The 13,056-nt window shown below is 43.4% G+C and overlaps 1 protein-coding gene across 7 annotated transcripts in view; it reads right to left on the bottom strand.

The window, feature by feature from the left end:
- PSD3 (pleckstrin and Sec7 domain containing 3) overlaps positions 1-13,056 on the bottom strand; it is a 489,705-nt gene that overhangs the window by 93,555 nt on the left and 383,094 nt on the right. For all 7 annotated transcript variants that reach the window (XM_018041858.1, XM_018041861.1, XM_018041859.1 and 4 more), the window contains one exon: positions 9,823-10,016. In XM_018041858.1, the coding sequence (XP_017897347.1) occupies positions 9,823-10,016 (194 nt within the window). The remainder of the gene's footprint in view (positions 1-9,822; positions 10,017-13,056) is intronic.

The raw sequence follows: 13,056 nt of genomic DNA on the forward strand, positions 1-13,056 counted from the left end.
GCCTCTTGATGAAAATGAAAGAGGAGAGTGAAAAAGTTGGCTTAAAGCTCAACATTCAGAAAACGAAGATCATGGCATCTGGTCCCATCACTTCATGGGAAATAGATGGGGAAACAGTGTCTGACTTTATTTTTTGGGGCTCCAAAATCACTGCAGATGGTGACTGCAGCCATGAAATTAAAAGACGCTTACTCCTTGGAAGGAAAGTTATGACCGACCTAGATAGCATATTGAAAAGCAGAGACATTACTTTGCCAACAAAGGTCCGTCTAGTCAAGGTTCTGGTTTTCCAGTAGTCATGCATGGATGTGAGAGTTGGACTGTGAAGAAGGCTGAGCGCCGGAGAATTGATGCTTTTGAACTGTGGTGTTGGAGAAGACTCTTGAGAGTCCCTTGGACTGCAAGGAGATCCAACCAGTCCATTCTAAAGGAGATCAGCCCTGGGTGTTCTTTGGAAGGAATGATGCTAAAGCTGAAACTCTAGTACTTTGGCCACCTCATGTGAAGAGTTGACTCATTGGAAAAGACTCTGATGCTGGGAGGGATTGGGGGCAGGAGGAGAAGGGGACGACCGAGGATGAGATGGCTGGATGGCATCACCGACTCGATGGACGTGAGTTTGAGTGAACTCCAGCAGTTGGTGATGGACAGGGAGGCCTGGCGTGCTGCGATTCATGGGGTCACAAAGAATCGGACACAACTGAGCGACTGAACTGAACTGAACTGAACTGAACTGAATGCAGCTAAGTGAGTCCCCACACAAAGGCTGCTCCAGACCTATCACGTGTGCATGTGCGCTAAGTTGCTTCAGTTGTTTCCGACTCTTGGCAACCCTATGGACTGTAGCCTGCCAGGCTCCTCTGTCCCTGGGATCTTCCAGGCAAGAGTACTGGAGTGGATTGCCATGCCCTCCTCCAGGGGATCTTCCCGACCCGGGGACTGAACTTGAGCCTCCTAAGTCTCCTGCATTGGCAGGCGGGGTCTTTACCACTGGCACCACCTGTGGAGCCCGGCCCTCCTGGAACAAAGGGTAAAGGCAAGACTTTAACGGGCTCACCTAATCAGCAGTCACTCATTTGGACAATGGAATAAAATCCAACATTCTTTAAAGAAATAGAACCAAATCCACCCTGAAAAATGTCACACTGTCTGGCATCCAAACAAAAATTGTTAGGGATGCAAAGACTGTAACAGCCCCAGAAAAGACAGAATGAAATCTGAAGAGAAGGACCTTAAAACAGCTATTGTCACCATGAAAAATATGCTCAAGGATATTAAGAAAGATACAAACTTGATAAGGAGAGAAACAGGATAAAAAATTTCACTTTGCAGTTTCTAAGATAAAAATACTATATGTCGAATAAAAATACTGTGGTAAACTTGAAGAAAAAACAATAAAAATTATTAAAATAAAGTACTGAAGAAACAAACAAAAAAAGAGTTGGAAAAAATGTAACATGGTGCAACATATACGGAACTAGGGTCCCAGAGAGAAGGGTGGGTACTATAAAAATGATGACTGGAAAAATTCTAGAATTGGTGAAAAACATAAACCAATGAATCCAAGAACTGAAAAATAATCACCAGGCAAGGAAAACATAAAGTAAAACACCTCACAATAAAACTACTTAAAATCAAAGATAAAGAGAAAAATTTTGAGAGTGGCCAGAGGGGCAGAAATCCACACTATGTATAGAGGAACAAAAAATGATAGCAGACCTTTGTCTAAGCCACACAGGGCAGAGAACAATAGAACAATATATTAAAATTTTAAACAAAAATGAAAGCACTGTCAAGGAATTCTACACCAGTGAATACAAATTCCTAAGGTTAAGGTGCAGCACAAATTATTTTAAAAGCCAGTAAAACATGAGAACCAGCAGTTTACTATAAGATATGTTGAAAGAAATTGTTCAGGAAGGAAAAAAAAAGATACTAAACAGAAATGCGAAATTGGAAAAAGGAACCCGGTACACCAGCAATGGTCAGTATGTGAGTAAATGTAAAGAACACATTTCTTACATGCGATCCCAAACATGAACCCCCCTCCCACCTCCCTCCCCATAACATCTCTCTGCATGTAAGAATTAAAGATTTTAAAATTTAAAAAATAAAAAAATAAATAAAATTTAAAGAAAATGTATAAAGTTAAAAAAAAAATAAAAAAAGCATGGTTGGGTGTAAAAAAGCAACTTGCTTGAACAGATGTCTGCACTCTGACTTTTATGTAAATAAAAAACAAAATGATTCTAAAAAAAAAAGAACACATTTCTTTTTAAAGCAAAAATAATAACAATGTAGTATGAGTTTAATAAACATAATTACAATGTATGATAATAGCACGTTGCTAGTAAAGAGAAAGGGGAAACCTGTTATAAAGGTTTCAAAGCACTCATAAAGTAGTAACATTTGAAGGCAAACTGACAAGTTAAACCTTATACTGTAAACCCTCCAGCAATAATGAAAATTATTAAAGATGTATAACTAATATGCCAACAAGTGAAGAAAGACTGAACCACACACATCCACACGCAATCCCATAAAAGGCAGAGAAAGAGGAAAAAATAAAAATCAAACAGCTAGATGGCAGAATTAAAGTCAACAATATCCACCATTATTATAAATGTAAACACTCCAATTAAAAGACAGTTGGTAGAAAAGAACCACCAGTACACTGTATAAAACAATTTTAAAGACAAGATCATGGAGTAAGAAAACAAAGCTAGAAAAAATTTCTGTATATTATGCAAAAATTGAAAAGAAAGCTAGAGTCACTATATTCAGTTCAGTTCAGTCGCTCAGTCATGTCCGACTCTGCAACCCCATGAACCGCAGCACGCCAGGCCTCCCTGTCCATCACCAACTCCCGGAGTCCACCCAAACCCATGTCCATTGTGTCGGTGATGCCATTCACCCATCTCATCCTCTGTCAACCCCTTCTCATCCTACCCTCAATCTTTCCCAGCATCAGGGTCTTTTCCAGTAAGTCAGCTTTTCGGATCAGGTGGGCAAAGTACTGGAGTTTCAGCTTTAGCATCATTCCTTCCAAAGAACACCCAGGGCTGATCTCCTTCAGGATGGACTGGTTGGATCTTCTTGCAGTCCAAGGGACTCTCAAGAGTCTTCTCCAACACCACAGTTCAAAAGCATCAATTCTTCGGCGCTCGGCTTTCTTTATAGTCCAACTCTCACATCCATACATGACCACAGGAAAAACCACAGCCTTGACTAGACAGACCTTTGTTGGCAGAGTAATGTCTCTGCTTTTCAATATGCTGTCTAGGTTGGTCATAACTTTCCTTCCAAGGAGTAAGTGTCTTTTAATTTCATGGCTGCAGTCACCATCTGCAGTGATTTTGGAGCCCGGAAAAATAAAGTCAGCCACTGTTTCCACTGTTTCCCCATTTATCTGCCATGAAGGGATGGGACTGGATGCCATGATCTTAGTTTTCTGAATGTTGAGCTTTAAGCCAACTTTTCCACTCTCCTCTTTCACTTTCATCAAGAGGCTTTTTAGTTCCTCTTCACTTTCTGCCATAAGGGTGGTGTCATCTGCATATCTGAGGTTATTGAGATTTCTCCTGGCAGTCTTGATTCTAGCTTGTGCTTCCTCCAGCCCAGCATTTCTCATGATGTACTCTGCATAGAAGTTAAATAAGCAGGGTGACAATATACAGCCTTGACGTACTCCTTTTCCTATTTGGAACCAGTCTGTTGTTCCGTGTCCAGTTCTAACTGTTGCTTCCTGACCTGTATAGAGGTTTCTCAAGATGCAGGTCAGGTGGTCTGGTATTCCCATCTCTTTCAGAATTTTCCACAGTTTATTATGATCCACACAGTCAAAGGCTTTGCCATAGTCAATAAAGCAGTCACTATATTAATATTAGACAAAGTAGACTTCAAACTAAGGAATGTGACCGGGAATAAGGAAGGTCTTTTCAAGAGGACATAAAATGCACAGTTTTCAGGAATGCAAAACAGTACAGTTTGGAAAGTTTAGAAGTTTATTAAAAAATTAAATGCATACTTAGTATACATCCCAGCAGGCTCACTCCCTCACCCTAAGGTCCCTTCTGAAAAGAGATGAAACCATTTGTATATGCATCGACTTGTTTGAGAATATCCAAAGCAAGGTTATTTATAAAGCCCCAAACTGAAAACACAAAAGCCAAACTGGTGAATGTGTAAACTGTGGGATATCCCAGCAATGGAATGGATCTGCAAAGAACACAACCAAGCAAAAGAAGCCAAGCACAAAAAGGTATGCAGGATTCCATTCACTGAAATTATAGGAAAGAGAAAGCTCAGTGCCCAAGAACAAGAAAGGGTTGCCACTGGGAGTAAAGTGGAAGGAATTAACTACAAGAACTTTTTCAGCTAATGGAAATGTTATATGCCTTGTTGTGATGGCAGTCACACAACTGTATACATTTTTAGAACTCAGACGATGTGCTTGAAGTTGATAAACTTTCAGTTCAGTTCAGTCACTCTGTTGTGTCCAACTCTTTAAGACCCCATGGACTGCAGTATGCCAGGCCTCTCTGTCCATCACCAACTCCGGGAACTTACTCAAACTCATGTCCATTGCGTCAGTGATGCCATCCAACCATCTCATCCTCTGTCGTCCCTTTCTCCTCCAGCCTTCAATCTTTCCCAGCATCAGGGTCTTTTCAAATGAGTCAGTTCTTCGCATCAGGTGGCCAAAGTATTGGAGTTTCAGCTTCAAAATCAGTCCTCCCAATGAATATTCAGGACTGATCTCCTTTAGGTTGGACTGGTTGGATCTCCTTGCAGTCCAAGAGACTCTCAAGAGTCTTCTCCAACACCACAGTTCAAAAGCATCAATTATTGGGCGCTCAGCTTTCTTTACAGTCCAACTCTCACATCCATACATGACTACTGGAAAAACCAAACCTTTGACTAGACGGACCTTTGTTGGCAAAATAATGTCTCTGCTTTTTAATATGCTGTCTAGGTTGGTCATAACTTTACTTCTAAAGAGCAAGCGTCTTTTAATTTCATGGCTGCAGTCACCATCTGCAGTGGTTTTGGAGCCCAGAAAAATAAAGTCTGACACTGTTTCCATTGTTTCCCTATCTACTTGCCATGAAGTGATGGGACCAGATGCCATGATCTTAGTTTTCTTAATGTTGAGTTTTAAGCCAACTTTTTCACTTTCCTCTTTCACTTTCATCAAGAGGCTCTTTAGTTCTTCTTCACTTTTTGCCATAAAGGTGGTATCATCTGCATATCTGAGGTTACTGATATTTCTCCTGGCAATCTTGATTCCAGCTTGTGCTTCTTCCAGCCCAGCGTTTCTCATGATGTACTCTGCATAGAAGTTAAATAAGCAGGGTGACAATATACAGCCTTGACTTACTCCTTTTCCTATTTGGAACCAGTCTGTTGTTTCACAGTTCTAACTGCTGCTTCTTGATAAACTTTCAGTTCAGTTCAGTTCAGTTCTGTCACTCAGTTGTGTCTGATTCTTTGCGACCCCATGAATTGCAGCATGCCAGGCCTCCCTGTTCATCATCATCAACTCCCAGAGTTCACTCAAACTCACATCCATTGACTCAGTGATGCCATCCGGCCATCTCATTCTCTGTCGTCCCCTTCTCCTCCTGCCCCCAATCCCTCCTACCATCAGGGTCTTTTCCAATGCGTCAACTCTTTGCATGAGGTGGCCAAAGTATTGGAGTTTCAGCTTTAGCATCAGTTCTTCCAAAGAACACCCAGGACTGATCTCCTTCAGAATGGACTGGTTGAATCTCCTTGCAGTCCAAGGGACTCTCAAGAGTCTTCTCCAACACCACAGTTCAAAAGCATCAATTCTTCAGCGCTCAGCCTTCTTCACAGTCCAACTCTCACATCCATACATGACCACTGGAAAAACCATAGCCTTGACTAGAAGGACCTTTGTTGGCAAATAGTGGATATAAATTATCACTGGGCTTTGTTGATGGCTCAGCTGATAAAAGAATCTGCCTGCAGTGTAGGAGACATGGGTCAATCCCTGCATTGGAAGATTCCCTAGAGAAGGGAATGGCTACCTACTCCAGTATTTTTGCTTAGAGAATTCCATGGATAGAGGAGCCTGGGGTTGCAAAGAATTAGACATGACTGATTATCTAATTATCGTTAGAAATTACGCACTTTCCTGTACTAAAAACACTGAATCATCTTGTCCATACTAAGGTGATCTTAAAATCCATGAAAAGTTGACTTGGGAATATCTGGGACGAGCCTGAGGACTACAGCCTGAACCTTCAAGGCTCCTTGTGCAACCCCTCTCTCAAAGGCAGAGGTGAAGAGCCCTGAGTGGCAACGCAAGCGTAGGAGTCAAGTCTGCAGACCGGGCCCAGTCGGCCCCATCTCACCTGAGCCATCTGTTTCCCCACCTATTTTGGGTTCTGAGGCGGGATCAGAAACAGGGTGAAGCAGAGGCAGGTACCAGGCAGAACGTCTTATGTTGCTAAAGAGAAAAAGCCTGTGATATTTAAAACTGTCCTAAACAACCAGAAATTCTCAAAGGAGATAACTAAGGCTTTGAAGCAGTCATTTGAAAGGATCCAGGGTCAGACCCACCTGCTGATGTCAGAGAGCCTCTCAGAGAGGCTGGGGCAGCTATAGCCCTCCTGGGACACACAGGAGCCAGCCACTGCAGACGCCCGCTCTACCTCAGGACATGGGCTGGCAAGCGCCCTGTGGGTCCTCCTCTTGACTGACGAGGCTCGGGAGCCAGCTACACCTCCACCCACCAACCTGAAGGAACCAGGAACTCAGGCCAGGCAGTTAACTAGGTGGGGACACAGTCCCTCCCACCAGAAGGCTGCCTTAAGGCCTCCCTGAGTCCACAGCTGGCCCTGAACACACCCTGTCCACCAGAGGGTCCAGGACCTGGCTGCACACACCAGCGCCCAGGACCCAGGCCTGGGAGCCCCAGGGCCCTGCAGCCATAGACCCCAGGACCCAGCTCCACACAGAGTGAGCAGGAACCAGCCCTAGCATCTCCTGGGCCTTGGCCCCACTCCCCATGATCCTGCTTCTAGCCTTGGGACCAGCATCACCCACCAGCAGGCAGAGACACACCCAAGGAAAACTGTAGCCTTGGAGCCTGAAGACTGAGCCCACCCACGAGCTGGGCCCTGGCCTGCCTACCTTCAGGCCAACGCCAGCTCTGAGGGACACTGGGTCCCGCAGTTAGACCCCAGGACCTGGCTCTGCCCGTCACTGGCCCAGCATGCACCTTGGGGCTCACCAGGAGTGAGGCAGCCAGCCACCCTGCGACTCAGGCACACCAACCAGTGAGCAGCAACCTCTACACAAGGAGGGCCTGGCAAGCAACCAGACCAGGGCCAGCCATGCCTACGAGACTACCCAGCGTAGCTAGCCCACCACAAGGGGAGGACCCACAAAGCCGTCTTAGGAGGCACCCCTGGAGCACAGAGCCCTGAGTGCTGCTGGGCTACGTGGGAAGTCCCTGCCAAAGGTCATTCTCCAAGGTCAGGAAACGTAACCAAGGTATCAGATACAGAGAAATGAAACCAGCAAATAAGGCACAATGGGATGACAGGAGAACGTGTTCCAAATACAGGAACAAGTAGACGCCCTAGAAGAACTAGGTGGAGATACGCCATTTAATTGAGAAATGTTCAGGGTACCAACTGTAAAGACGACCAAAGGACTCGAGAGAAGAATGAACGAACAGAGGCAGAAGTTGGAGCTTTTTCACAGAGTTAGAAAATACAAACAACAGCTAAACAGAGATGAAGAACGCAGTAGCTGAAATGGAAAAATACACTACGGGGAATCAGCAGTAGATGAAATGATACAGAGGATCAGTGAACTAGAAGACGGACAAAAGAATAAAAAGAAATGAGCATAGTTTAAGAGATCTCTGGGGGCAACATCAAGGGTACCAGCGTTCTCAGTGCAGGGGCACCAGAAGGAGAAGAGAGTACGTGGACGACAACATACTTGAATCCATGATGGCTGAAAACTTCCCCATCCTGGGAAAGGAAACAGACTACGTGGTTGAAAATCCGCAGTCTGAAACAGGACCAACCCAAAGGGGGCACTGACACACTGCAATTAAAATGGCAAAAATGAAAACTACAGACAGAATATGAAAAGCATCAAGGTAAAAGCAACGAGTTACTTACAAAGGAGCTCCTATAAGCTATCAGCCAGCTTTTCAGCCAAGATAAGTGTCCATCAACTGATAAATGAATAAAGAAGATGTGAGACACACACACACACACACACATGCACACACAATGGAATATTACTCAGATATGAAGAAGAATGCGATTCTGCCATTTGCAACAATATGAATGGCTCTGGAGAGCATTATGGCTAGTGAAATAAGGCAGACAGAGGAAGATGAACACTATGTTTCACCACTTATTCATGGAATCTAAGAAACAAATGAGTGAACATTCCAAAAATGAAACAGACTCACAGATATATAGTACAAACCAGTGTCTACCATGGGGAGAGGGACAGGGAAGGAGCAATATAAGGGTGGGAAATTAAGGAGTAAAAACTACTACATATAAAGTAAATAAACTACAGGGATACATTGTATAGCACAGGGAATTCCAGCCAATATTTTATAACAACTATAACTGGAGTATAACCTATAAAATTTTTGAATCACTATGTTATATACCTGAAGATATTATAAATCAATTGTACCTCAATAAGAAAAGAATAAATATGATACACAAAATAATAAAGAGAAAGAAATGCAGGAAATGCCCTGGAGACAATTCTTCATCTTCAGGTGTTTCCTTGCCCCTTTTTCCTAATCTGTTAGGCTTAAGTTTCACTTGCAACTGGCTTGCAGACACAATGTTGTTGGAGAAGACGAAGTAGCCTGGGGAGGCTAGTGCGCAGGGCGCCTAGAAAAGGTGGTGGGGCAGTCCTACAGAACTGGGGGAGCATTGTGAGCCAGCGTCAAAGCCACACTATCGCAACATTTCTCTTGACTGCACCCTGGCAGAGCGTGCTAGAATATGCTAGCACATGAAGGAAAATATGCGCAGTGCAGACGGAAGCAGCGGGACTGTGCATCCCAACACCGCAAGCCTGTGTCTGCAGGAGCAGCCTAAAGCTGCGCATACGCAGCAGCTATCTCAGTCCATCCACTGTACTGCCTACATGCAACTGCCCTTTCACCCTCTGCAAAGGCCATTCTAGACACAGACATACTCCATTCCACCTGGACTCCCAACATCACACGTCAGCAGGCCATCCTGTCACATGGGCCTCCTTCCGTTTCCCAGGACCAAGCACACATGTTGCCTACACACACCTGTCCCTCCTCCACAGACGTCCACGCTCCACGTGTGTGCCTGGATCACAATTCTGTCCCTCCTTGCTTTGTTTCCAGGGCCTCGTGCCATTTATTATTCTATGTGTTATAAGTTGAACCTTTCCTTCAACCACCAGAAATGGAAACTCCATGGCGATAAGGCCCTTGTCCTTTCTATATACTTCTGTATTTTTGACACCTAGCGCATGGCAGGTACTCAAAGTTATTTGCTGAAGGCAGGAATAAATAGATGAATAAGAGGTTAGAAATGAATAATCTGTGAGTCTTCTGGTTCTGAAGTTCTGAAAAGTTCTATTCGCAGAAGATCGAGTACATAAGGGATTTATGATTTAGGGTTAGAGGTTTTATCAAATTTCAATAATATTTCTCTAAATAAAGATCATTTGTCTTTATTCCTTTGCTTCAGATAAATTCACTTTAATTTTGAGCTTATCTTAAAGATGAAATAAAGGAGACAGGAAATGTCAACAAATGATGCTTACTCTTCTTTCCATCCATATCTGCATGGATTTTCCGAGCCAAGAACCCGCTTTTGTACACAGCGGCATTGGGGTCGTGAGGAATGTCCAGGAATGGGTTGGTGGTGCTCCCAATGCGGCTGATGCTCTTTGGATGCGTTCCATTAGCCTTCTCGTCGGCACCTTCGGACACAGACTTTTTTTTCTCTTCATCGTCTCTAAAAGGATAAAACAAAGATGGAACACAAGGGTTGAGTAACACAATATTCACTGAACGGTTATCTGGTGTAAGAAATGATCATACTTTCTAATGGCCTGTGGGTCCTGATGACAAGGACCACGATAAGGACAGCTGCGGTTCCCAAAACATCTCCTGTGTGTCAGGCATCAGTGACCATGCAGGCTTGGCAGACTGACATTAGTATCCTACACCACAGGTAAGGAAACAGACCTAAAGTTTAGATAAATATGCCAAAGCACAGTCCTAGGAATTACAGGAAGAGGCTGAGAGGATATGACTGCAAAGGCTCCAAAGCCTCTGGCCTTTCCATCTACTACAGAACCCTCGGGTTTGTCTGCTTTCAAAACAAGTGGAGCTTCTCTGGCAGAGACCGTGATTTTGATTTCTGGATGCCCTAGTATAGTGCCAAGCGTGTAGAAGATGACAGGCAGAGACTAAGTCCAGTAAACAATGTTAGACTATGCCTGCCAGATAACCAGGTAATCTCTACTAATAACACTCAGGTACAGCTGTCAGTGGGTTTGGACGGGGCACCACACACAGTGCTTTGGTAACTCACGCACAGTGCCTCGGCTTTCCCACGCATCCCGTCACCAACTGAGCAAGCCCCTGGTTGCCCAGCCCTGCCTGTGGAACCCCTGTTCCTCCAAGCAGGGAAGGTTTACCTCTGCCATTACAATGTACATTAAGGAAGACGGAGGCGGTCAGAATCACTTAATAAAGAGGGGGAAGAGGAGGAGAAAGTTAACAAGCTCTGACATACTGCTGAAAAACACAACCAGAATAGGAGCATTTGTCTTACGTCACCTGTTTCAGTGTCCTGAATCACCTCTGGTTTCACTGTTGTTAAGCTTTGAATATTGAATTTTTTTCATGAACATTTCTACCAAAATATGGAATCTAGAAAAATGGAACTGATAACCGCCTTGCAGGGCAGGAATAGAGAGCAGACCTATAGGCGCAGCAGAGGAAGGAGAGGGCGGGACGCGCTGATACACAGACACCAGGGGGAGGCTGCCTGTAGCGCAGGGAGCTCAGCTCCGACTACGTGATGACCGACAGGGGTGGGGTCGGCTGGTGGGAGGGAGGCTCACGAGGGAGTGGATATAAGCATAGCTGATTCACGCTGTTAGACAGCAGAGATTAATACAATATGATAAGGAACGATCCTCCAATGAAAAATAAAAACTAATGATAAGAAATTCAACCAAAATAGCCACCACCAAAATATATTTAAAATAAACCACAAGCTTAATAATCACCAAAGTTGCTTGTTTGGTTGTCAGAGAAAAACAGCATTTTTTTTTTTTCCTTCATTGGTATTTTATAAATAATTGTGAAATATATGAAAATATCACTGGACTCAGGTAACTGTATTTTACTTTTAATTTAACTTTAATTAATAGACAGTTTTGGGTTTGCAAAAAGTACAGAGTTCCCTTATGCTCATCAATCAGTTTCTGCAGTGTGAATACTCTTTGTTTTGGTCACACCACACAGCAGCAGGGATCTTAGCTCCTTTACCAGAGATGGAACCCAGGCCCTCTGCAGTGGAAGCGTGGAGTCCTAGCCACTGGACCCCATGGAATCCCCCCAGTGTTAACACCTTACATAACCAAAACAAAACTGTCGGAATTAAGACGCTAATACAATACTAAGAAGTGAACTTCAGGCTTCATTCAGATTCCACCTTTTTTTTTTTTTCCCACTAATGTTTTGTTTCCAGGATCCTATCCGTGACCCCACAGCACATTTAACTGTCATGAGTCCTTTGTCACCTCTGACAGTGACGATTCTTAGGCTTTCCCTTGCCCTTCATGACCTAGACACTTGGAAGAGTACTAGTCGGTGGTTCTGTATGTTTGTTTGATGTCTTCTCATGATTAGACTGGGGCTATACATTCTTGAGAAGGATATCATGGGTGACGCCCTCTCAGCCCACCACATCAGGAGGTAAGTGTTTTATCATTAGGGGGATGAACATGGATTACTTGTTTAAGGTGGTTAGGGGCAAGTTTCTGTACTGTGAAGTTACTATTTTCCTTTGTAAATGATTTTGGGGAGATCCCTTGTGACTATGAAAACATCCTGTTTCTCCTTAAGCTTCTGACCACTAATTTTAGCATTCATCTGTGGATCTTGCCTATGACAATAATATTTTAGTCATCTAATGGTGATTTTTTAAAAATTTCCCTAATTTCTTCATTACTAATTGGAATTCTTGCGTGAGTATGGACACATAGATATTTATCTTATTCTTTGGATTATAGTCAAATACCACAGTTACTCTTTTGTTCAAATTTTTCCAGCTTTGCTCATTGGATGACCTACGAAATAGGCTCCCGTGTCCTAGCAACGTCTCATCATTTTTCCTGTTTTGTAAGTACATCCTTTCTTTCAGACACCACAAGATGCTACCTCCAAGCTCATCTTGTATTTTCCTTGTCTCAGTCCTGGAAGAAACCACTCTCCAAGGAGTCCAGTCCTATTTACTGGAGAATGGTACTTAGAAACCAAATCTAGGTGCTAGGTGTGCTCACTGCCTCTAGGTCCTCTCAACAGAAACACCTAGGGAAATGTGTGTGTAATAAATATACATACACATACATATATATATATAAATATATAAAACATATATATATACATTCATCCAGCTATCTATCCCTCCCTCCCTCTCATGAGTTCATGTGAATACACAGTGATATCTCCAACACAAGACAAAACTCATTCCAGCCTTTGCCCTTTGCTTCTCTGTATTTCAACAGTGAGAAACCTGGCTCTCTTATCTATAATATACTTAATTTATTTATATGTTCAACCCTAATAAATATATATAACAAAATGGTTACACAAGTCATTTGGAAAACAAATTAATTTGGTATGGTCTGAACTATATCTTGCATTCCCCATACTGTGGCCAATATTTAAGAAATGAACAGACACGAAACCTACTACTCCTTGAGATGCACAGTTCGGTGGAAATGCGCAACGCATCCTGTATCCACCATCACAGGGCC

The sequence above is a fragment of the Capra hircus genome, chromosome 27 (assembly GCF_001704415.2).
Source record: "Capra hircus breed San Clemente chromosome 27, ASM170441v1, whole genome shotgun sequence".
In the NCBI taxonomy this organism is placed as follows: domain Eukaryota; kingdom Metazoa; phylum Chordata; class Mammalia; order Artiodactyla; family Bovidae; genus Capra; species Capra hircus.